General features: G+C 67.6%; 1 protein-coding gene across 1 annotated transcript in view; it reads right to left on the bottom strand.

Moving 5' to 3' along the window:
• The window catches only part of SPTBN2 (spectrin beta, non-erythrocytic 2), a 31,512-nt gene that overhangs the window by 5,036 nt on the left and 1,838 nt on the right, over nucleotides 1–24,638 (bottom strand). Inside the window, 26 exon segments of the mRNA XM_054183946.1 lie at nucleotides 817–1,061; nucleotides 2,564–2,938; nucleotides 3,475–3,679; nucleotides 4,571–4,701; nucleotides 4,795–5,049; nucleotides 5,522–5,611; nucleotides 6,324–6,548; nucleotides 7,133–7,396; nucleotides 7,478–7,624; nucleotides 8,491–8,581; nucleotides 8,654–8,856; nucleotides 8,962–9,718; nucleotides 10,377–10,514; nucleotides 10,628–11,498; nucleotides 12,885–13,038; nucleotides 13,149–13,451; nucleotides 14,297–14,455; nucleotides 14,995–15,112; nucleotides 15,198–15,385; nucleotides 16,154–16,266; nucleotides 16,380–16,495; nucleotides 16,715–16,795; nucleotides 16,913–17,004; nucleotides 17,852–18,025; nucleotides 19,617–19,768; nucleotides 24,267–24,447. Of these exon segments, the coding sequence (XP_054039921.1) occupies nucleotides 817–1,061; nucleotides 2,564–2,938; nucleotides 3,475–3,679; nucleotides 4,571–4,701; nucleotides 4,795–5,049; nucleotides 5,522–5,611; nucleotides 6,324–6,548; nucleotides 7,133–7,396; nucleotides 7,478–7,624; nucleotides 8,491–8,581; nucleotides 8,654–8,856; nucleotides 8,962–9,718; nucleotides 10,377–10,514; nucleotides 10,628–11,498; nucleotides 12,885–13,038; nucleotides 13,149–13,451; nucleotides 14,297–14,455; nucleotides 14,995–15,112; nucleotides 15,198–15,385; nucleotides 16,154–16,266; nucleotides 16,380–16,495; nucleotides 16,715–16,795; nucleotides 16,913–17,004; nucleotides 17,852–18,025; nucleotides 19,617–19,768; nucleotides 24,267–24,447 (5,828 nt within the window).

The raw sequence follows: 24,638 nt of genomic DNA, 5'->3' as shown, positions 1-24,638 counted from the left end.
CACGGTCCTTGTGGGACAATGGATGTGGGGACAGGAGATGACAGGGGGACACATGAGCCTCATGGGACGATGGATGTGGGGACAGGAGGTGACAGGGGGGGACTTGGTCCCCATGGGACAGTGGACGTGGGATGGGAGGTGGCAGGAGGACACATGGTCCTCATGGGATGATGGAGATGGGGACAGGAGGTGACAAGGGGGACTTGGTCCTTGTGGGATGATGGACATGGGGTGGGAGGTGGCAGGAGGACACGTGGTCCTCGTGGGATGATGGATGTGGGGACAGGAGGTGACAGGGGACACAGGAGCCTCATGGGGCAATGGACGTGGGGATGGAGGGTCCCAGGGGGGACTTGGTCCTCGTGGGACGATGGATGTGGGGACAGGAGGTGACAGGGGACACATGGTCCCCAGGGAATGATGGATGTGGGGATGGGAGGTGACAGGGGGACACAGGAGCCTTGTGGGACGATGACGTGGGGATGGGAGGTGGCAGGGGGACACACGGTCCTCATTGGATGATGGACATGGGGATGGAGGGTCACAGGGGGGACTTGGTCTTCATGGGACGATGACGTGGGGACGGGAGGTGACCGGGGGGGACACAGGAACCTCATGGGATGATGGAGATGGGGACGGCAGGTGGCAGGGGGGCACACGGTCCTCGTGGGACGATGGATGTGGGGACAGGAGGTGACGGGGAGACTTGATCCTCGTGGGGACGATGACGTGGGGACGGGAGGTGGCGGGGGGACACACGGTCCTCGCGGGAGGGTGACGCGGGGCTGGGAGGTGGCAGTGGCCGGGGCCCCTCACCGCGGGCGCTCCTGCCCCTCGATCTGCAGGCGGACGCCGTCCATCCAGAGCAGCAGGTCCCGCACCGCCCGCAGGAACCGGAACTTGTCCACGGTGTCGAGGAGGAGCCGGCGCCGGCCCTGGCTGCTGCCGCGCAGCTCGGCCCAGGCCTGGCTCACCGCCTGCTCGTGCCGCCGGATGTCGGCCGCCTTCTCCCCGGCGTAGGCCTTCGCCAGCCGCCCCGCGTCCTCCTGCACTTGCCGCACCTGCGGGGGACATCCAGGTGAGGAGGCGCCGCCGCGGTGCGCCGGCATGTGCCGCGGTGTGCCGGGATGTGCCGTGGCGTGCCGGGGTGTGCCGGGATTGTGCTGTGGTGTGCTGGGATGTGCCGCGGTGTACCAGGATGTACCGCCATGCACCGGGCTGGGCCGCGATGCACCAGGCTGTGCCACGATGGCTGCACCGGGCTGTGCCACACTGTGCCGGGCTGTGCCGTGAGGCAACGGGCTGTACCGCACCGTGCCAGGCTGTGCTGCGACGCACTGGGCTGTGCCGGGCTGTGCCGTGCCATGCAGGGCTGTGCCGTGATGCACCGGGCTGTACCACACCGTGCCAGGCTGTGCCGCACTGCACCAGGCTGTGCTGTGCCGTGATGCACTGGGCTGTGCCACACTGTGCCAGGCTGTGCCACAATGCACCAGGCTGTGCCGGGCTGTGCCATGATGCACCGGGCTGTACTGCACCGTGCCAGGCTGTGCTGCACTGCACCGGGCTGTGCCGGGCTGTGCCGTGCCATGCAGGGCTGTGCCGTGATGCACCGGGCTGTGCCACACTGTGCCAGGCTGTGCCACAATGCACCAGGCTGTGCCGGGCTGTGCCGTGCCATGCAGGGCTGTGCCGTGATGCACCGGGCTGTGCCACACTGTGCCAGGCTGTGCTGCACTGCACCGGGCTGTGCCGGACTGTGCCATGCCATGCAGGGCTGTGCGGTGCCAGACTGCACCGGGCTGTGCCGGGCTGCGCCGCACTGTGCCTGGCTGCAGCATACAGTACTGCGCCGTGCCGCACCGTGCCGCGCCGTGCCGTGCTGCTTCATGTTGTGCCATTTCACGGCACGCTGCCACCATGTCCCTGCACCGTGCCGTGCCCCCGTGCCACACCTTGTCCCCGCTCTGTGCCATGTCCCTGTGCCATACTATGTCCCCACACCATGCTGTGTCCCTGTGCCGTGCCGTGTCCCTGTGCCGTGCTGTGTCCCTGTGCCACACCATGTCCCCACACCCTGCCGTGTCCCTGTGCCACACCATGTCCCCACACCCTGCCGTGTCCCTGTGCCGTACTGTGTCCCCACACCATACTGTGTCCCCACACTGTGCCGTGTTCCTATGCCCTGCCGTGTCCCTGTGCCGTACCATGTGCCTGCACTGTGCCGTGTCCCTGTGCCATGCCACGTCCCCACTCTGTGCCAAATCCCCGTGCCGTACTGTGTCCCCACAGCGTGCCGTGTCCCCGTGCCGCGTCCCCACACCCTGCTGTGTCCCTGTGCCGTACCGTGTCCCCGCAGCGTGCCGTGTCCCTGTGCTGTGTCCCCACGCCCTGCTGTGTCCCTGTGCCGTACCATGTCCCCGCAGTGTGCTGTGTCCCCAAGCCATGACCCCACACCCTGCTGTGTCCCCACACCGTGTCCCCGCACTGTGCCGCGTCCCCACGCCCTGCCGCGTCCCCACGCCCTGCCGCGTCCCCGTGCCGCCTCCCCGCGGGGCCTCACCTGGGCGCTGAGCGCCTGGATGTCGTGCTCGTAGGCGCTGTGCATGCGCTGCATGGCCTCCGCCGTGTTCAGGTCCCGGCCCACCTCCTCCGGCAGCTGCTGCTGCTTGTGCTGCACCTGCGCCAGCGTCTCCCGGGCGTCGTGGAAGAAGCGGTGCAGCTCGTAGGAGGCCGCCAGCATCTGCGACCGCGTGTCCATCAGCTCCAGCAGGTCGGCCCAGGCCTCGTTCAAGCCGTCCTTCCACTCGGCCACCGTGGCGTTTTCCGAGTGGCCGGCGGCGATCAGGGCGTCCGCCAAGGCGTTGACGGCGTCCACGCGCTCCTGACCGATGCTGCTGGTGTCCCGTGAGAACTCCCGGAATTTATCCCGCAGCATCTGCCGGGAGAGAGGAGAGAGGTGTCGGGGATAGCACATTAGGGACAGAGGGGACACCCCACGCGTCAGGGATGGCACTTTAGGGACACAGGGGACACCTCACGTGTCGGGGATGGCACTTTAGGGACACAATGGACACCCCATGTATTGGGGATGGCACTTTAGGGACAGAGGGGACACCCCATGCGTCAGGGATGGCACTTTAGGGACACAGGGGACACTCGCTGTGTCAGGGAAGGCACTTTAGGGACACAGGGGACACCCCATATGTTGGGGAAGGCACTTTAGGGACACAGGGGACACTCGCTGTGTCAGGGATGGCACTTTAGGGACACAGGGGACACCCCATGTGTTGGGGAAGGCACTTTAGGGACACAGAGGACACCTCACGTGTCGGGGATGGCACTTCAGGGACAGAGGGGACACCCCACACGTCAGGGATGGCACTTCAGGGATAGAAGGGACACCCTACATGTCCGGGATGGCATTTTAGGGACCCAGGGGCCACCCTGTCCCCTTCCCGTGTCCCCCCGTACCGTGACGTGCTCGTAGTCCTGCCCCAGCTCGTGGGACGCGGCCACCACCTCCCTCTCGGAGACCCACTGCTCCAGGTCGTCCAGGTCGCGTCGGAGCTGGCAGAGCCGCTGGTGCTCCTGCAGCGCCGCCCGCCGCTCCTCCGCCAGCTCCCTCAGCCCCGCGTACAGCTTGTCCACCTGGGCCTGCCGCAGCCGCAGCCGCTCGCTGCGGCCACCCACGCCCTCAGCCGGGTTGCCGCCGGGCAGCCGCAGCAAGGGGGACAGTGGGGGGGGGAGTGGGAGGTGGCGGGGGGACGCAGGGGGTGGTGGGACGATGGACGTGGGGATGGGAGGTGGGGATGGGGACACCATCCCTGTGGGACGGTGATCAGGGGGACAGGAGGTGGCAGGGGACACACGGTCCTCGTGGGACAATGGCCGTGGGGCTGGGAGGTGGCGGGAGGGACAGAGGGGCCTCGTGGGATGATGGATGCGGGGCTGGGAGGTGGCAGAAGGGGACACGATCCCTGTGGGACGATCATCATGGGGACAGGAGGTGGCAGGGGGGACACATGGTCCTCATGGGGTGATGGATGTGGGGACAGGAGGTGACAGGGGGGACAGAGGAGCCTTGTAGAACAACGGACGTGGGGACAGGAGGTGGCAGGGGGGACACGGTCCTCGTGGGACAATGGCCATGGGGCTGGGAGGTGGCAGAAGGGGACGTGATCCCTGTGGGATGATGGACATGGGAGGACTCGTTCCTCGTGGGGACAGGAGGTGACAGGGGGGACTCGTTCCTCGTGGGGTGATGGACGTGGGGACAGGAGGTGACGGGGGGGACTTGCTCCTCGTGGGGACAGGAGGTGATGGGGGGGACTCGTTCCTCGTGGGGACAGGAGGTGACGGGGGGGGACTCGTTCCTCGTGGGGTGATGGACGTGGGGACAGGAGGTGACAGGAGGGGCACAATCCCCATGGGATGACGATGACGGGGACAGGAGGCGGCAGGGAGGGACACGATCCCTGTGGGACACCGATCACGGGGACGGGAGGCAGCAGGGGGACACCCGTCCCCTGCGGGACGCTGCCGGCGTCCCCCCGCGGCCCTCACCCACCTCTCGGGGTGGCCGCTGGCCACCATGTCGCGGCTCTGGGCCGAGAGCTGCTGGATGGTGTGGGCGTAATCCCGCAGCGCCTGCTCCAGCACCAAGTGCTTGCTCACCATGGCTTGGGCGCTCAGCTCGTCCTGCCGGGGGGGTGACAGCGGCTCAGGGAGGGGGTGACAACAGCTGGGGAGGGGGTGACACGCTTTTTTTTTTGGGGGGGTGGGACACCAGACCTTGGCTTTCTCCTGCGCCATCATGTGCAGCTCCTGCTCCCCCATCCAGGCTTCGGCCTCGGCGGCGTCGCAGTAGAACTGCTGGGCAGCCTGGGCCAGCTCCAGGCGCCGGTGCCGCAGCTCCGTCTGCCGCCGCAGCTCCCGCCAGGCTTCCCGCAGCTCCCGCACCCGCTCCGCCGGCCCCCCCGCCCCCCCGCCGCGCCCCAGCAGCTCTTCCACCCGCCGCTCGTGGCCCTGCAGCTCCTTCTGCAGCGTCTGCAACGGGGGGACGGAGAAGGTGGGGTGAGCGGCCATGGTCCCCCGGGGTGGTGGGACCCTCCCACGGGGGACAGCGGTGGCCCTTGGGATGGTGGGACCCCCCTACAGGGGACAGAGGTGGCCCTTGGGATGGTGGGACCCCCCCGCGGGGGACAGCGGTGGCCCTTGGGATGGTGGGACCCCAACATGGGGGACATCGGTGACCCCTGGGGTGGTGGGATCCCTCCACAGGGGACAGTGGTGGCCGCCAGCGTGGTAGGACCCCCCCAGGGGAACAACAGTGGCCACCAGGATGGTGGGACCCCGCCATGGGGGACAGGTGGCCACCAGGATGGTGGGACCCCGCCATGGGGGACAGCGGTGGCCACCAGGGTGGTGGGACCCCCCCATGGGGGACAGAGGTGGCTGCTGGTGTGGTGGGACCCCCCTACAGGGGACAGAGGTGGCCCCTGGCCTCCCCCCGTCCCACCTGGTTCTTCTTGATGAGCAGCTGGACCGAGGGCAGGTCCTTGCCGTGGTCCGTGGACACCGCCAGGGCTCGGCGCTCCTGCACCCACAGCTGGGGGGACACGGGGGGTCAGGGGCGGCGGGGGACAGGGACGCTGGGGGACAGGGACGGCGGGGGGACAGGGATGGCAGGGGGTCAGGGATGATGGGGGACAGGGACACTGGGGGACAGGGACACTGGGGTTCAGGGGTGGTGGGGGGACAGGGATGGCAGGGGGACAGGGACACTGGGGGACAGGGACACTGGGGTTCAGGGGTGGTGGGGGGACAGGGATGGCAGGGGGACAGGGATGATGGGGGACAGGGACACTGGGGGACAGGGACAGTGGGGGGACAGGGACGGTGGGGGGACAGGGACACTGGGGGACAGGGACACTGGAGGACAGGGATGGTGGGGTTCAGGGACAGTGGGGGGACAGGGATGGCGGGGGGACAGGGATGGCAGGGGGACAGGGATGATGGGGGACAGGGACACTGGGGTTCAGGGACAGTGGGGGGACAGGGACGGTGGGGGGACAGGGACACTGGGGGACAGGGATGGCAGGGGGACAGGCACCCTGGGGGACAGGGACACTGGGGTTCAGGGGTGGTGGGGGGACAGGGACAGCGGGGGTCAGGGACGATGGGGGACAGGGACGATGGGGGACAGGGACACTGGGGGACAGGGATGGCAGGGGGTCAGGGATGACGGGGGACAGGGACACAGGGGTTCAGGGACAGGGGGGGTCCCCAGCGTCCCCTCCGGCGGGCGGGCGCCCACTCACGATCTCGTCCTCCAGGTCGCGGTGGAACTGATGCTCCTCCTTGGACGCCACCAGCCTCCGGCGCCGCTCCCGCAGGGGCTCCCGCAGCCCCAGGAACTGCTGCTCCACCGCCCGCACCCGGCCCCGCACCTCGGCCGCCCCCCCGTCCTCCGGGCTGAGCGCCTGCGCCTGCGCCCGCATGGCCTCCACCTCCTTCTCCCGCACCGCCGTCTGCGTCTCCAGCATCTGGGGGGGTGGCGGGGGGGTGAGGGACCCCCCCCCCCCCCCCCACGGGCACCCCCCTGTGCCGGGCACCCGTCCCTCTGCGCCCCAAACTCTGCACCCCATCCCCGTGCAGCCCCCGTCCCTCCGAGACCCCCGTCCCCCTGCGCCCCCGTCCCCCTGAGACCCCCGTCCCCCACAGACCCCCGTCCGCACAGACCCCTGTCCCCTGTCCCCCCGAGACCCCCGTCCCCCACAGATCCTTGTCCCCTGTCCCCCCGAGACCTCTGTCCCCCACAAACCCCTGTCCCCCTGAGACCCCCGTCCCCCACAGACCCCCGTCCCCCACAGACCCCTGTCCCCTGTCCCCCTGCGCCCCCATCCCCACAGACCCCTGTCCCCCAGAGATCCTTGTCCCCTGTCCCCCCAAGACCCCCATCCCCCACAAACCCCCGTCCCCCACAAACCCCTGTCCCCCACAGACCCCCATCCCTGCAGCCCCCTGTCCCCACAGACCCCTGCCACCCACAGACCCCCATCCCCCTGCAGACCCCTGTCCCCACAGCCCCCTGTCCCCACAGACCCCCATCCCTGCACCGGGCCGGGACCTGCTGCTTCTTGAGGAGGATGTTGACGCTGGTGAGGTCCTTGCCGTAGTCGTCGGAGCGCAGCTGGGCGCTGACGCCCGCCAGCCACCCCCCCATGGCGGCGCAGGACTGGGCGCACAGCTCGGCCCGGTTGGCGTCGAAAAGCCGCCGCGCTTTGGTCCGGGTGGTGGATTCCAGTTCCTCCCACAAACCCCGCAGCGCCGCCAGCTTCTCCGTCACCACCGTCCCCAGCTCCGGCTTCGCCGACGCCAGCTGCTGACCCTCCTGGTGAAGACACGAACGTCAGCGGGGGGGAGGTGTCCCGCTGTTGTCCCCCTGCCGGCTCCGGTGTCACCCCGGCGTCACCTTCTCCATCTTCTCCAGCCAGCCCTTGTTGGCGGCCAGCTCGGCGGCGAAGGCCTGGTGCTTCTGCCACTTGGTGTGCAGGTTACGGGCTTCCTCGTAGGACACGTCCTGCGCCGTCAGCATCTTCTCGTTGATCCAGAGCGTGAGCTGGGGCGGGAGGGCAGGGACCATCACCAACGTCCCATCCCATCCCATCCCTTCCCCTTCCCCATCCCCATCCCCATCCCCACCCCATCCCATCCCATCCCATCCCCATCCCCATCCCATCCCATCCCTATCCCATCCCATCCCATCCCCATCCCCATCCCATCCCCACCCCATCCCACCCCATCCCTTCCCCATCCCCACCCCATGCCATCTCCATCCCATCCCCATCCCATCCCTTCCCCATCCCCATCCCCTCCCCATCCCATCCCCATCCCATCCCTTCCCCATCCCCATCCCCATCCCCTCCCCATCCTCATCCCCAATCCATCCCAATCCATCCCGTTCCATCCCTCCCCATCCTCATCTCATTCCTCCCGATCCCATCCCCATCCCCTCCCCATGCCATCCCATTCCCATCCCATCCCCATCCCCAACCTCATCCCATCCCATTCCATCCCATCCCATCCCATCCCGTCCCTTCCCAGTTCACATCCCCATTCCATCCCCTTCCCCTTTCCCATCCCATCCCTCCCCATCCCATCCCCATCCCCATCCTCATTCCATCCCGTCCCATCCCCATCTCCATCCCATCCCCATCCCTCCCCATCCCACCCCATCCCATCCCCACCTCGCCTTTTCCCAGTTCCCATCCCCATCCCCATCCCATCCCTATCCCCATCCCTTCCCCATCCCATCCCCATCCCATCCCTATCCCATTCCTCCCCATCCCATCCCCTCCCCTCCCCATCCCATCCCTATCCCATCTCTTTCCTATCCCCATTCCATTCCCATCCCTGTCCCCATCCCATCCCATCCCCATCCTCATCCCCATCCCATCCCAGTCCCATCCCGATCCCACCGCTCACCTCCTGCCCATCCTGCAGGAACCGCTGCAGCTCCCAGTTATCCCGCAGCCTCCCCAGCAGCTCCTGGGCCGTCTCCCGGTTCCTCCGGTGCCTGCGGCGAGGGCGGGGGGGTGAGGGCTGTGCCGGGGCCCCTGTCCCCCCCCCGGCTGGGGGATGCCCTCACCTGCTCTCCACCGAATCCACCGTCTCCTGCACCTTCTCGGCGTGGAGGCTTCCCTCGGCCACCAGCTTGCGGCCGGTGGCTACCAGCCCTTGGACGCGTTCCCCGTTGGCCTCCATGGTGGCCATGAAATCCTCGTGCTTCTTGACGGAAGCTTCGGCCGCCGGCAGCGTGCCAGGCATCTCCGTGTGCGACAAAGCGTATTCCTGCGCAGCGGAGCCGGTGTCACCGCCGTCCTCCGGTCCCGTCCCCCGCCCCGAGATCCCTCCCCTCCGCCGGGCGCTGCCGCCTTCACCTCCCCGGCCGCTCACCTGGGTGCTGAGGACGCCTTCCACCTGCTTGGAGTCGCGGAGGAAGACCTGGAAGGCGAAGGCTTGGGAGAGGAGGTGATGGCGGTTCTCCCACATCCTTCCCAGTTCTTCCCAGCCCGTATCCAGAGCTTCCAGTCGCTGGTGCAGGAAGACGTGCTGGGCGTCCGTCTGTCCCTGCGTCACCTCCCGCCCCACGGCTCGCGTGTTGCGGTAATCGTCGCCGTAGTGAGCGATCTCTTTCCGGATGCTCTCGTGTTGGCTCAGCAACCTTTCGGCTTCCGCCAAGGTGGCCGGCACGTCCTCGGAGGCTACAGCCGTCTGGGTACGCGATAGCCACGCCTGGAAAGCCGCCAGATCCCGCAGGAAGCCCTGCAGCTTGCTGGCTTCCCCCAAGGATTCCTCGCGACGCCGCAAGCTGCTCCTCAACTCATCCCACACCGCCTCGACGGCCGAGAGCCGGGCCGGGATGGCGGGCGCCTGTTCCGGGTGTTCGGCCGCCAATTTTTCCCCCTCGGCTCGTAAATCCCGTACTTTCCCCTGGATGGCTTCCAGGTCGCGTTCCATGCCCGAGAGCTTGCGCTGCAGGGCCATGACGCCCGCCAGGTCGTTGCCCAATCCCTGCGTGGACTCGATCACCTTGGTCTTCTCCCGCATCCAGGAGGTGGTTTCGTTGCATTCCAGGTGGAAGTTCTGGATGTTCAAGGCCGAGGTCAGGGCTTCCTTCTTCTGGTCGGCCAGCGCCCGGAACCGATCCCACCTGCGCCAAAAGCAGGATCAGGGCACGTGGCTGCCGGCACTGAGGTGCCCACCCTGCGCGGCCGTCCTGCCCGGAGCATCCTCCAGCCTGGAGACCCCATCCCTGCCCGGAGACCCCATCCCTCCCTGGAGACGCCATCCCTGCCTGGAGAATCCGTCCCTGCCTGGAGCATCCTCCTGCCCAGAGCACCCACCCCTGCCTGGAGACCCCATCCCTGCCTGGGGAACCCATCCCTGCCTGGAGCATCCCAGCCTGGAGAACCCATCCCTGCCCGGAGACCCCATCCCTGCCTGGAGACGCCATCCCTGCCTGGAGCATCCTCCTGCCTGGAGCACCCATCCCTGCCCGGAGGCCCCATCCTTGCCTGGAGACCCCATCCCAGCCTGGAGAACCCGTCCCTGCCTGCAAAACCCATCCCTGCCCGGAGAACCCATCCCTGCCTGGAGCATCCTCCTGCCCAGAGCACCCATCCCTGCCTGGAGACCCCATCCCTGCCTGGAGGACCCATCCCAGCCTGGAGAACCCTTCCCTGCCTGGAGAACCCTTCCCTGCCTGGAGCATTATCCTGCCTGGAGCACCCATCCCTGCCTGGAGACCCCGTCCCAGCCTGGAGAACCCATCCCTGCCTGGAGCATCCCTCCCTCCGGCATCCCCCCACCTGGCGTTGAGCTGCTCGCGGGTGGCCCGGATGCTCTCCTGGTTGCGCTGGTCGGTGGCCAGCAGCTGGTGGGCGATGCGGTTGACGGCGGCCACGCGGGACGCCAGGTTGTTCATCTCTGGCTCCAAGGTCTCGAACCTGCCGGCCAGGAAGAAGGAGGGAGGGGGGGAAAAAAAGCCTCAGCGCCCGCCGCCGTCACGGGGGGGGGGGACACACCGCGGTGCCGGGGGGTGTCCGGTGCCACCTCTCACCGCTGCTGCACCACCTCCAGGTCCTCCAGCTTCTCGGGGACGTCCATGGCGTGGAGCCACTGCTCCTTCTCGCCCACCCACAGCCCGCAGGCGTCCGCTTCGCTCCGCATGGTGTAAAAACTCAGGGCGTCCTGCAGGTCCTGCCGCCGGCGTTCCGCTCGGGAAGCCAATTCCTGGTAACGCCGTTCCAGCTCCGGCAACCGGCCGGCCACGCCGGGAGCGTCAGCGAAGGCGGGCGGAAGAGCGCCGGCCTGTTCCTGCAGAGCGTCGATGGCGGGACGGTGGTTCCGCACCTCCTCCTGCACCTCCCGGTGCTGCCGGGCCAGGCTACGCGTGGAATATTCGTCGTGACCAAGTTCGGGGCTGGAAGCCAAACGTAAGGCGTCCTCGAGCCACGTCTCCATATCCGCCGCCTCCGCTTGGAATTGGAAGAAGCCGGCGGCTTCCCGCAGGCGTCGCTCCCGTTCGGCCGCCAGCTCGCCCAGCGCCCGCCAACGGCCTTCCATCTCCCGCACCCTTTCGGCCACTTCGGTTGCCCCCAAACGGCCTTCGGCTACCAAATCCCGACCCCGGGCTAGCGCTTGTTCCAGCGGTCCCGCTCTCCCGCTCAGCTCCCCGCGGAAGGCGTCGTGTTGGCTCAGCAACCGCAGGGAGCTGGTGAGATCCCGGCCCACGTCCTCAGAGGAGAGGAGCCGTTCCTGCTCCCGCATCCACGCTTCCTCCTCCCCCGTATCCCAGAAGAATTTCCAGAGCCTCCGGGATTCCTCCAGCCGAGCCCGACGTTGTCCCGCCAGTTCCACCAGTTCCCGGTAACGTAACTCCAAGGTGGCCACCCGTTCCCGCACGGTGGCCGGCTCGCAGGGCTGGTAGCCTGCGTGGACCCCCCGCTGGTCCCTGAGGGGTCCAGGGGACACCGGCCACCCCAGGGGGGCTTGGGGACATCCCAGGGGGTGGGGGTCCAGGGGACAGTGGCCAACCCAAGGGGGCTTGGGGACACCCAGGGGGTGGGGGTCCAGGGGACAGTGGCCACCTTGGGGCGCTTGGGGACACCCAGGGGTTGGGGGTCCAGGGGACAGTGGCCACCTTGGGGCGCTTGGGGACATCCCAAGGGGTGGGGGTCCAGGGGACAGTGGCCACCTTGGGGCGCTTGGGGACACCCAGGGGTTGGGGGTCCAGGGGACAGTGGCCACCTTGGGAGGCTTGGGGACATCCCAAGGGGTGGGGGTCCAGGGGACAGTGGCCACCTTGGGGGGCTTGGGGACACCCAGGGGTTGGGGGTCCAGGTGTCACCCACCCTGGGGGTCTGGGGACCAAGGTCAGGGTCTGTCCTGGGGTTTGGGGGTCCAGGGTCCACCCCAGGCTCTGGGAATTGGTGGTCCAGAGGCCACCATGGGCTCCGAGGTTTGGGGGTCCAGGGGTCACCCCAGGCTCTGGGCTTTGGGGGTCCAGGGGCCACCCACCCCAGGGCTCTGGGGACCAAGGTCAGGGTCAGTCCTGGGCTTTGGGGCTCCAAAGATCACCCTGGGCTCTGGGAGTTGGTGGTCCCGGGGCCACCCTGGGCTCTGAGGTTTGGAGCCCAGGGGCCACCCCAGGCTCTGGGAGTTGAGGGTCCAGGAGCCACCCCAGAGTTTGGACTTTGGGGGTCTGGGGGCCACCCCAGGCTCTGGGAGTTGGGGGTCCAGGGGCCACGCTGGGATTTAGGAGTCCAGGGGCCACCCCAGCCTCTGGGAGTTGGGGGTCCAGAGACCACCCCAGGGTTTGGGGGTCCAGGGGCCACCCCAGCCTCTGGGAGTTGGGGGTCCAGGGACCACGCCGGTGTTTGGGGGTCCAGGGGCCACCCCAGGCTCTGGGAGTTGGGGGTCCAGGGGCCACCCCGGGGTTTGGGGGTCCAGGGGCCACCCCAGGCTCTGGGAGTTGGGGGTCCAGGGACCACCCCGGGATTTGGGGGTCCAGGGGCCACACCAGGCTCTGAGCTTTGGTGGTCCAGGGGCCACCCCGGGGTTTGGGGGTCCAGGGGCCACCCCAGGCTCTGGGCTTTGGGGATCAAGAGGCCACCCCGGGGTTTGGGGGTCCAGGGGCCACCCCAGGCTCTGGGCTTTGGGGATCAAGAGGCCACCCCGGGGTTTGGGGGTCCAGGGGCCACCCCAGGCTCTGGGAGTTGGGGGTCCAGGGGCCACCCCAGGGTTTGGGGGTCCAGCAGCCACCCCGGGGTGTGACAGCGGGGGGTGTCCCCGGCGTCCCCCCCGCCCGCACTCACCCTGGCCGTCCCCGGCGAACCTCTGGGCGGCGGCGCCCACCGCCCGCACCCGCTCGGCCTGCGCCGCGATGTCGGCTTCCACCAGGCCGTGGAGCTGCAGGAGGTCGTCCACCTCCCGCAGGTGCTTCCCCAAATCCTGCGACCGCAGCCGGCCCTGCGTGCGCCACCGAGGGTTGGGGACAGGGCGGCGCGGAGGTGCCACCGCTTCGTGTGTGTGTGTGTGTGTGTCCGCCACCTCGTCCCCATCCCCCCCGCCGTCGTCACCTTCATCTCCTCCATCCAGTCCGTGAGGTGCCCCAGGTCCTGCAGCATCTTCTGGAGCTCCAGGTGGAGCAGCAGCCGCTCGCGCCGGGCGGCCAGCAGCTGCCGCAGGAAATCCCAGAGCCGCCCCACGTTGTCGCGCCGGGTGAGGACGCGGCGGATGTCGTGGTAGCGCTCGGCCTCCAGCTCGGCCGCCACCGCGCTCACCGCCTGCACCCGCTCGCTGTAGGCCACGATGTCCGTCTCGATGGCCTCGTGCTTCCGCACCGCCGCCTCCACCCCCGACATGTCCGTCCCGAAATTGTCCTGGGGGAAAAGGCGAGGGGGAAGGGCACGGTCACAACGTCCACGGGGACACCCGGACACCCCGGGGGTGGTGGCAGTGGGTGGTCGGACCCTCAGACACCTTGGGGACCTCAGGGGTGGTGGCAGTGGGGAGCAGGACCCCCAAAATCCTTGAGGTCCCCAGGGCTGGTAGCAGTGGGTGGTCAGACCCCCAGACACCTTGGGGACCTCAGGGGTGGTGGCAGTGGAGAGCAGGACCCCCATGTCCCCAGGGTGGTGGCAGTGGGGAGGTGGGACCCCCAGACACCTTGGGGTCCCCAGGGGTGGTGGCAGTGGGTGGTTGGACCCCCATGTCCCCAGGGTGGTGGCAGCGGGCGGTTGGACCCCCAGACACCTTGGGGGTGGTGGCAGTGGGTGGTTGGACCCCCATGTCCCCAGGGGTGGTGGCAGTGGGGAAGCAGGACCCCCATGTCCCCAGGGGTGGCGGCCATGGGGAGCAGGACCCCCAGACACCTTAGGGACCTCAGGGGTGGTGGCAGTGGGCGATCGGACCCCCAGACACCTTGGGGGTGGTGGCAGTGGGTGGTTGGACCCCCATGTCCCCAGGGGTGGCGGACATGGGGAGTAGGACCCCCAGACACCTTGGGGGTGGTGGCAGTGGGTGGTTGGACCCCCATGTCCCCAGGGGTGGCAGACATGGGGAGTAGGACCCCCAGACACCTTGGGGACCTCAGGGGTGGTGGCAGTGGAGAGCAGGACCCCCATGTCCCCAGGGTGGTGGCAGTGGGGAGGTGGGACTCCCAGACATCTTGGGGTGGTGGCAGCGGGGAGCGGGACCCCCGTCCCCCCCGTCCCCCCGGTGGCACCTGCGCGACGAGGCGCTGGTTCTCGCTCAGCCAGGTCTCCCTCATGGCAGCCTTTCGGTCGAAGCGCGCGGCCAACTGCTCCAGCTTCTCCTGCCGGATGAGCTCCGTGCGCAGCGCCAGCTCCCGCTCATGCTCCGCCTTCTCCAGCCGCTCCCACGCCTGCCAGACGGCACCACCGTCATCGTCACCATCATCATCATCATCATCATCATCGTCACCAGCACCATCATCATGAACATCACCATCAACATCATCACCATTGCCATCATCATCACCGTCCCTGTCACCATCACCATCATCATAACTGTCACCATCACCATCATCACCATCATCGCTGTCACCGTCACCATCACCATCATCAGCACCAGCACCATCACCATCATCACCATCACCACCATCATCACCATTGTCATCATCATCAACATCATCACCATCACTGTCACCATCATCATCACCATCACCATCCCCATCACTGTCCCCATCACCATCACCATCCCCAGCCGTCACCATCACCATCATCAACCATCATCAACCATCACCAACCATCATCAGCCATGATCAACCATCATCCCCATCACCACCACCATCATCAACCATCATCACCATCATGAACCATCTCCACCACCATCATCAGCTGTCATCAACCATCATCACCATCATCACCGTCACCATCGTCCCCGTCCCGGTCCCCGTCCCACCTTGTTGATGTCGGAGATGAGCTTCCCCTCCCGCGGCACGTAGACCTTCTGGTTGTTGGCCCTCATGCGGCTCTGGACGGTGAAGAGCAGCACCTCCAGGTTGCCCTTCTCCATGAACCTGGGGACACACACCCCGCCTTTGCTGAGCCCCACGCCGCCCCCCAACCCTGCTGTGGGGCCGTGGGGCTGGGGGGGGGGCTCACTTGGGGGGTTTCTCCACAGTGCGGTAGGTGTTGAAGGCCTGGAGCTGGTTCTGGACGCCGGGCAGGGCGTTGGCCAAGTGCCGGTCGTTGAGGGTGAGGATGGTCTGTTCGATCCAGCCCAGCAGCTCCCCCGCCAGCTCCTCGTACTTCCCCACCAGCTCCTCCGCCTCCCGCGCCGCATCCAGCACCTACGGCACCGTCCACCCGTCTGTCCGTCCATCCGTCCGTCCATCCACCCCTCTCCACCCCTCTCCATCCCTCTGTCCATCTCCCGTCCCACCCCTGGCTCGTCCCGACCACCACCTGCCCGCGCTCCCTCCTGCCGCATCCCTGCCCGGCCGTCTGTCCGTCTGTCCGTCCATGGGGTGCTCCTCCATCTATCTACCCATCTCCATCTCCACCTGTCCGTCTGTCCGTCCATGAGGTGCTCCTCCATCTCTGTGTCCACCCCTTTGTCCTCTCCTCCATCTCCTCCCTCCCTCCGTCTGCCTGTCCGTCCATCCATGGGGTAATCCCCCATCTATCTGTCCATCTCCATGTCTCCGTGTCCGTCTGTCCATCCATGAGGTGCTCCTCCATCCATCTGCCCATTCCCTTCTCCATCTGTCCGTCTGTCCATCCCTTTGTCCTGCATCTCCTCCCCCCATCTGTCCATCCATCCATTTGTCCATCCATCCATCCATCCATCCATCCATCCATCCATCCATCCGTCCGTCCGTCCGTCCGTCCGTCCATCCATCCATTTGTCCATCCATCCATCCCTCCATCCATCCGTCCATCCATCCATCCACCCATCTGTCCACCCATCCATCATCCATCCATCCGTCCATCCGTCCGTCCATCCATCCATCATCCATCCATCCATCCATCCATCCATCCATCCACCTGTCCATCCATCCATCCATCCATCCATCCATCCATCCGTCCATCCGTCCGTCCGTCCGCCTGCCCCACACCTTCCCCACGCGCTTCCCCTCCACCGCCAGCGCCTTCATCTTGGAGAAGTAATGGTAGAAGGTGGCCACGTAGGTGATGATGGACTTCTCATCCGGCTGGTCCACGTTGACGTCTGCGGGCAACGGAGCCACAATGGGGTGAGTCCACGGCCCCCCACATCCGCCCCACATCCCCCCCCGCCCCACATCTGCCCCACATCTCCCCCCGTCCTTGGTTGCTCCTCACCCTCGGGGTCCAGCAGCTTGGTCAAGCCCAGCTCGCGCTCGGCCAGGTTGAAGGCGCTTTGCAGGTTGTAGTGGGCGTTGCAGCGTCGCAGGGCCTCCATGTCCACCAGGTCCGGCCTGGGTGGCGGGAGAGGCTCAGCCCCACATCCTCTGCCCCACAGCCCACCCCACATCCCACCCCACACCACACAGACCCGTCCCACACCCCATACGCTGTGCCCCACAGCACACATCCCGCATCCCACGTCCCAGGTCTCACATCCCGCATCCCACAGGGACGTCACCGTGCCCCACAGCCCCTGCCCCACATCCTCTGCCCCACATCCCCTGCCCCACCTGTGCTTGTGGATGATGGCGTTGAAGGCCAGCCCGTCCCGCCAGCTCGTGGTGAAGTTGTGCACGTTGACGTTCGGGTACCTGCCATGGAGCCAGGGCTCAGCCTGGGACCCCCAGGGACCACTGGGACCCCCCGGAGACCCCCAGGCACCCCCCAGGACCCCCAGGGACCCCCAGGACCCCCTGCCCCACACGTACCCCGCCGTCTTCATTTGGCACCAGAGCAGCAGCGCGTCCTTGGCCGACTTCTTCTCCTTGTTGTCCTCCGTCTCCACGCTGATGTCCTGGATCTGGGGGGGGTGGTTGGGGGGCAGTGAGGGGTGAGGAGGGTGGGTGGGGGTCCCTGGGGGTCCGGGGGGGGATGACTGGGATGGGGGGGGGCTCCAGGGTAGGAGGGGCACAGACCCACGGAGGGTGCAGGGACCCCATGGAAGATGCCAGGACCCCCGTGGTGGGTGTAAGACCCCCATGATGGGTGTAAGCCCCCCATGGAAGATGCAGGGACACCCGTGGTGGGTGCAAGACCCCCAGAACAGACACGGGGACCCCCCATGGTGGGATCAGGGGCCCCCATGATGGGTGCAAGACCCCCACGGAAGATGCAGGACCCCCATAGAAGATGCAGGACCCCGTGGAAGATGCCAGGACCCCCGTGGTGGGTTTAGGGACCCCCATGGTGGGTGCAAGACCCCCGTGGAAGATTCCAGGACCCCCATGGTGGGTGCAAGACCCCCGTGATGGGTGCAGGACCCCCATGGTGGGCTCAGGGACCCTATGATGGGTGCAAGACCCCCATGTCAGATTCCAGAACCCCCCTGGAAGATTCCAGGACCCCCATGGAAGACGCAGGAGCCCCTGGAAGACGCAGGACCCCCATGGCAGATCCCAGGACCCCCGTGGTGGGTGTAAGACCCTCATAGAGGATTCCAGGACCCCCACGATGGGGTCAGGGACCCCCGTGGTGGGTGTAAGACCCCCACGGAAGGTGCAGGACCCCCCTGGAAGACACAGGAGCCCCTGGAAGACACAGGACCCCCCTGGAAGACGTAGGACCCCCATGGCAGAGCCCAGGACCCCCGTTGCAGATCCCAAGACTCCCGTAGCAGACTTTGCCCCCCGCCCCGGGGCGGGCGGCACCTGGAAGCGCAGGATGATGGTCCAGACGAGGCCCAGGGTGAGGCGGTGGTTGCCATCCACGATGTCGTGGGAACCCACGTTCTCCAGGTGCACCCGCTGCTCCTTCAGGAACTGCAGCGCCTTGTCCACGTTCTCCAGGCAGTGGATCCGCATCCGGCCCTTGGTGGGCTTCGGCTGGGGGGGGACGGGGACACAGGGTCAGAGACATCCCCCCCTCGCCCCCCGGGGTGGGGGGAGGGGGTCCCTGGGGCTGGGGGTCCCGGGGAAGGGGGTCCTGGGCGTCCCAGGGAAGCAGATCCTGGGTGTTGGTGTTCCAGGGAAGGGGGGTTTGGGGGTCCCAGGGGCTGGGGGTCACAGGGAAGGAGGTTCCTGGGGGTCTCAGGGGCTGGGGGGCCTGGGAAATGGGGGGGCCCGGGGGTCCCAGGGCGGGTGAGGGGGTGCTGGGGGACCTGGGGAAGGGGGATCCTGGGGGTCTCAGGGGCTGGGGGTCCCAGGGAAGCAGATCCTGGCTGTTGGAGTTCCAGGGAAGGGGGGTTTGGGGGTCCCAGGGGCTGGGGGGCCTCGGGAAGGGGGTTCCTGGGGGTCCCAGGAGCTGGGGGTCCTGGGAAAGGGGGTCCTGGGGGTCCCAGGGGCTGGGGGTCCAAGGAAAGGGGGTCCTGTGGGTCTCAGGGGCTGAGGGTCTGTAGAAGGGGGCTCCTGGGCGTCCCAGGGAAGTAGATCCCGGGTGTTGGGGTCCCAGGGAAGGGGGTTTGGGGGTCTCAGGGGCTGGGGGGCCTGGGAAATGGGGGGGCCTGGGGGTCCCAGGGCGGATGAGGGAGTGCTGGGGGTCCTGGGGAAGGGGTTCCTGGTGGTCCCAGGGGCTGGCGGTCCCAGGGAAGGGGGTCCCAGAGAAGCAGATCCTGGGTGTTGGTGTTCCAGGGAAGGGGGGTTTGGGGGTCTCAGGGGCTGGGGGGCCTCGGGAAGGGTGTTCCTGGGGGTCCCAGGGAAGGAGGTGCTGGGGGTCCTGGGGAAGGGGGGTCCTGGGGGTCTCAGGGGCTGGGGGGCCTCGGGAAGGGGGTTCCTGGTGGTCCCAGGGAAGGGGGTTCCTGGGGGTCCTCAGGAAAGGGGTTCCTGGGGGTCCCAGGGGCTGGCAGTCCCAGGGAAGGGGGTCCCGGGGGTCCCAGGGAAGCAGATCCTGGGTGTTGGTGTTCCAGGGAAGGGGGGTTTGGGGGTCTCAGGGGCTGGGGGGCCTCGGGAAGGGTGTTCCTGGGGGTCCCAGGGAAGGGGGTGCTGGGGGTCCTGGGGAAAGGGGGTCCTGGGGGTCTCAGGGGCTGGGGGTCCCAGGGGCTGGGGGTCCCAGGGAAGGGGGTTCCTGGGGATCTCAGGGAAGGGGGTTCCTGGGGGTCTCAGGGGCTGGGGGTCCCAGGGAAGGGGGTTCCTGGGGGTCCTGGGGAAAGGGGGTCCTGGGGGTCTCAGGGGCTGGGGGTCCCAGGGAAGGGGGTTCCTGGGGGTCTCAGGGAAGGGGGTTCCTGGGGGTCTCAGGGGCTGGGGGTCCCAGGGAAGGGGGTTCCTGGGGGTCCCAGGGAAGGGGGTGTTGAGGGTCCCAGGGGAGGGGGTTCCTGGGGGTCCCAGGGGCTGAGGGTCCCCGGGGAAGGGGGGGTTCCCAGGGAAGGGGGTTTTGGGGGTCTCAGGGGCTGGGGGTCCCAGGGGAGGGGGTCGCCCACCCATGGGGGTCCCAGGGGGTGCCCGCAGGGGGGTGCCCGTCCCCGGGGGGGTCCCCGCTCACCAGCTGCTCCCCCGAGAGCACCTCCAGCAGCCGCAGCAGCATCCGCCCGTCCCGCAGGTCGCTGTACAGGTCCCCCAGGCGGCACGTCCCCCGCGCCAGGTGGGAGTTCACCCACTTGGTGAAGGTCTTCTTCTGCACCGCCTCCCGCTCGTCTGGGGGGGGGCACGGGGGTGTGAGACCCCCCCGAGACCCACGCGGACCCCCAGGACCCACACACACCCCCCCGAGACCCACAGATACCCACTGAGACCCCACACATCCCCCCTAGGTCTTCTTCTGCACCGCCTCCTGCTCATCTCGGGGGGGGCACGGGGGTCAGAGACACCCCCCGGAACCCCCCCGAGACCCACGCGGACCCCCAGGACCCACACACACCCCCCTGAGACCCACAGATACCCACTGAGACACCCCCCCCCATACCCACTGAGACCCCCCACATCCCCCCTAGGTCGTCTTCTGCACCGCCTCCTGCTCGTCTTGGGGGGGGCACGGGGGTCAGAGACACCCCCAACCCCCTCCAAGACACCCCCAAATCTCCCGGAGACCCCCCCATACCCTCTGGGACCCCCCCCCACACCCCTGAGACCCACAGATACCCACTGAGGCCCCACACACTCCCGCTACGTCTTCTGTACTGCCTCCTGCTCGTCCCAGGGGGGGCAAGGGGGTCAGAGACCCCCCCTAAACCCCCCCAAGACCCCCCCATACCCCCTGACACCCTCCCATACCCCCTGGGACCCCCCCACAACCCCAGAGACCCCCCCCACCCACTCCGAGACCCACCCTGAACCCTACTATGGGGCTGGGACCCCGTCATGGGGCAGCACTGGTGGGACCCCGCAACAGTGGGGGGGGTCCAGGGGGTGTCCCCCCTCCTCTGCTGCCCCCCAACCTAAGGGACCCAGGTGTCCGGGCCCCCTTCATGGGGGGGGGGGGCTTTGGGCGGGGGGGCAGCCCCCCGTGCCAGCCGTGCCTGGCGCCTGCCCGGGATTAAGGGTAAGAGGATTTGGGGCCGGATCGTGGGGGGCCGGGGGGGGGCTCCAGGGGGGTTTGGGGGTCTTGGGGGGTCTTGAGGGGGGGGGTTGAGGGGTCTTGGGGGAGGTTTGGGGGGATATTGAGGGGGGTTGGGGGGTTTTAGGGGGTCTCGGGGGGGTCTTGAGGGGGGGACTGGGGGACTGGGGGGGGTCTGGGGGAATTGGGGGGGAGTCTTAGGGGGCCACGGGGGGGTCTGGGGGGATATTGAGGGGTCTCGGGGGGTTTTAGGGGGGCCGGGGGGGGTCTTGGGGGGGATTGGAGGGCTGGGGGGGGCTGGGGGGAGTGGAGGGGTTTGGGGGGTCCTGGGGGGGTCCCGGGGGGGTCTGGGGGGATATCGAGGGGGATCGGGGGGTTTTAGGGGGTCCTGGGCGGGTCTGGGGATGGGAGTGGGGGGTTTTGGGGGGTCGCGGTCGGTCTCGGGGGGGTTTGGGGGGTCTCGGGTGGGGACTGGGGGTCTTGGGGGGGGGTTTAGGGAGCTGGGGGGGGCTGGGGGGTTTGGGGGGGGGGATGTGCCCCGGGCGTGCGGGGGTGTGGGGCGGCGCCGGGCGGGGTGCGGGTGCGGCGGTTTCGGGGTGCGGGGGGGGTGTGCGGGGGGGGCGGTGGTTTCAGGGAGGGTCGTGGGAACCTGGAGGTGCCTATAGGGTCTGGGGCGGGGGGGGGGCACCTATAGGGTCTGGGGGGGACCCGGGGGGGCACCTATAGGGTCTGGGGCGAGACCCGGGGGGGACCTGGGGGGGCACCTATAGAGCCTCAAGGGCCACCTATAGTGGGGGTCTATAGGGACCGGGGGGGTCTATAGGGTCCGGGGGGGGGGTCTACAGACTCCGGTGGGGGGTCTATAGGGACATGGGGGGGTCTATAGAGTCCAGGGGGGGTCTATAGGGCCCGGGGGGGGGGTCTACAGACTCCGGTGGGGGGTCTATAGGGACATGGGGGGGTCTATAGAGTCCAGGGGGGGTCTATAGGGCCCGGGGGGCGTGTCTATAGGGTCCGGGGGGGGGTCTGTAAGGTCCGGGGGGGATCTATAGGGACCGGGAGGGTGTCTGTAGGGACTAGGGGGGATCTATGGGGACTGGGGGGATCTATAGGGCCCGGGGGGGGGATCTATAGGGCCCGGGGGGGATCTATGGGGACTGGGGGGGATCTATAGGGACCGGGGGGGATCTATAGGGTCCAGGGGGGGTCTATGGGGCCCGGAGGGGTGCCTATAGGGACATGGGGGGGTCTGTAGGGCCCGCGGGGGGGGGTCTATAGGGTCCAGGGGGATCCCGGGGGCACCTGCGAGGCTCTGGGGAGCCCCATAGGGACTTGGGGGGGGGGGACACGGGAGCGGGGGGGGGCACAGAGGGACTTGGGGGGGGGGACACGGCGTGGGGGGGGGGGGGGGTGTCCCAGTCTCACCTTGGAGCTGCTTGAAGCGTCCCTCGAGGGGGGGGGCGGCGTTGGGGGGGGGAACATGGCGGAGGGGGGAAATGTGGGGCCGGGGGGGGGTCCGTGGGGCCGCCGTGGGGCCGCTGTGGGGCCGGGGAGGGCGAAGGCGGCGTGGGAACGGGGGTGAGAACAGGCCGGGGCGGCCGGGCGTGCGCCGACACGCGTGTGCAGGCGTGTGCGGCCGGGGGGGGGGCCGGGCCGGGGTGGGGGGGGGAGGCCAGAGGAACACGCGTGTGGCCGTAGGGGGACAGGCGTGTGCGGGGGGGGGACGACGGACACGAGAGGCGTGGGGCCGCGGGGGCAGGCGTGAGCGCGGGGGGGCTGCGGGGGGCACGCACACGCGTGTGCGGCGGCACCGGCACGCGTGTGCGCTGGGGGGGGTGTCTGTGTGCACGCTGACACGCGTGTGTGTGCACATAGGTGTGCGTTTGCGTGTGTGGGGGTGGCTCTACATGTGCGTATACATCCGTGCGCACGCTGACACGCGTGTGTGCGCACATACGTGTGCATTTGCGTGTGCGCGGGTGGCTGTCTATGTGTGTATACACCCGTGCGCATGCTTACACGCGTGTGCATGCACATATGTGTGTGTTTACACGTGCATACGTGTGCGCTGATGCCTCTATATGTGCATGTATGTCCGTGTGCGTGCTCACACGCGTGTGTGAGCACATACGTGTGCGTTTGCGTGTGCATACATGTGGGGGGGTGGCTCTATATGTGCATGTATGTCCGTGTGCATGCGTACACGCGTGTGTGTGCGCACATACATGTGCATTTATGTGTCCACACATGTGCAGCAGTAGCTGTATACGTGTGTATATGTCCGTGTACAAGCTCACACGCGTGTGTGTGCACGTACATGCGTGTTTCTGTGTGCATACGTGTGCATTGGTGGCTGTGTATGCGTGCATACATGCGTGTGCGTGCACATACACGCGTGCTTACACGTCCATTACGTGTGCGCCGATGCCTCTATATGCGTATGTACGTCCACCTGCGTACTTACACGCGTGTGCGCGCACATACGTGTGCATTTGTGTGTCCGTATACGTGCATATACGCCCGCGTGCACGCTTACACGCGGTGTGCGCGCGCAGACGTGTGCGTTTCCCCGTGCGGCGGTGCCTCCCTACGTGCCCGGCCGTCCGTGTGCGCGCTTACACGCGTGTGCGTGCGTCCGTGTGCGTGTTCAGGTGGACACGCGTGTGCGTGCCCGTGTGGCTGCGTGTGCTCACACACGTGTGCGTTCACCCCCCGCCCGGAGCCGTGTGCCCGCCCCCTTTTTTGGGCCGCGCCCCCCCTTCCATGTTTTTTTTACAGTTTTTACCCCTATTTTGGGGGTCCCAGCCCCCTTTTGTGGAGTCCCACCCCCCTTTTTTGGGGGTCCCAGCCCCATTTTTTGACCTTCCATCCCCGTTTTTGGGGCCGCCCCCCCGTTTTTGGGGCTCCCATCCCCACTTTTCCTGGTCTCATCCCCATTTTTGGGGGCCTTATCCCGAGTTTTTAGGGTCCCAGCCCCATTTTTTGGGTGGTAGCCCCATTTTTTGAGATCCGATCCCCATTTTTGGGGCTGCCGCCCCCCTTTTTTGGGGGTCCCATCCCCATTTTTTGGGGTCATATCCCTATTTTTTAGGGTCCCACCCCTATTTTTGGAGGTCCCATCCCCATTTTTGGGGGTCCCCTCCCCATTTATTGGGTCTCATCCCAATATTTTAGGGTCTCATCCCCATTTTTTGCATGTTACCCCCATTTTTTGGGTTTTATCCCCATTTTTTAGGCTTCCCCCCCCCCCCCCGTTTTTGGGGGTCCCATCCCCACTTTTAGTGGTCCCACCCCCGTTGTTTGGGTCTTATCCCTGTTTTTTAGGGTCCCATCCCCATTTGGGGGGGTCTCTTCCCTGCTATTTTTGGCACGTCTTTTAAGGCGTCCTCATCTGGGGGGTGATTCCCCCCCATTTTCGAGGTGCCCCCCTGATTTTCGAGGTGGCCCCCCCCATTTTTAGACGTCCCATCCCCATTTGGGGGGGGGGGGGGGGGGATCTCATCCCCATTTTGGGGCGATTTCCCTCCCGTTTTGGGGGGGATTTGGGGCGATTCCCCCTCACTTTAGGGGGGTGTCGTTCCCCCCCCCCCTTCCCCCCCGCCCATTTTGGGGGTGCCCCCCCCCCCCCCGCCTCCGTACCGGCCAGAGCCTTGATGCGGGAGCGCTCGAAGCGGCGAGCGGAGCTGCCTTCGCGGTCGCCCTCCTCCTCCTCCTCCTCGCCCCCGTCCCAGCGGTTGTTGACGTCGCCGTACTGTCGCTGCAGCTCCAGGCTGTCGTACGCGGGGGGGGACAACATGGTGGCCCGGGGGGGGGGCGACACCTCCGCGGGGGGGGGGCGAGTGTGTGGGTCCTGTCACCTTTGCCGGGGGTCTGTCACCTTTGGGGGGGGGGGGGGGGTGTTTGTCACCTTTGGGAGGTGTCTGTCACCTTTGGGGCGTCCTGGTGGCACCCTGGGGGGGGGGGGGACCCGGGGTGGGGGGGGGCAGAGGGGAGGAAGGAGCTGCCCCCCCC

The sequence above is a fragment of the Rissa tridactyla genome, chromosome 29, assembly GCF_028500815.1.
Source record: "Rissa tridactyla isolate bRisTri1 chromosome 29, bRisTri1.patW.cur.20221130, whole genome shotgun sequence".
Classification (NCBI taxonomy): domain Eukaryota; kingdom Metazoa; phylum Chordata; class Aves; order Charadriiformes; family Laridae; genus Rissa; species Rissa tridactyla.
The sequence above is the reverse complement of the archived record's forward strand: the minus strand, read 5'-3'. Positions and strand labels throughout refer to the sequence as shown.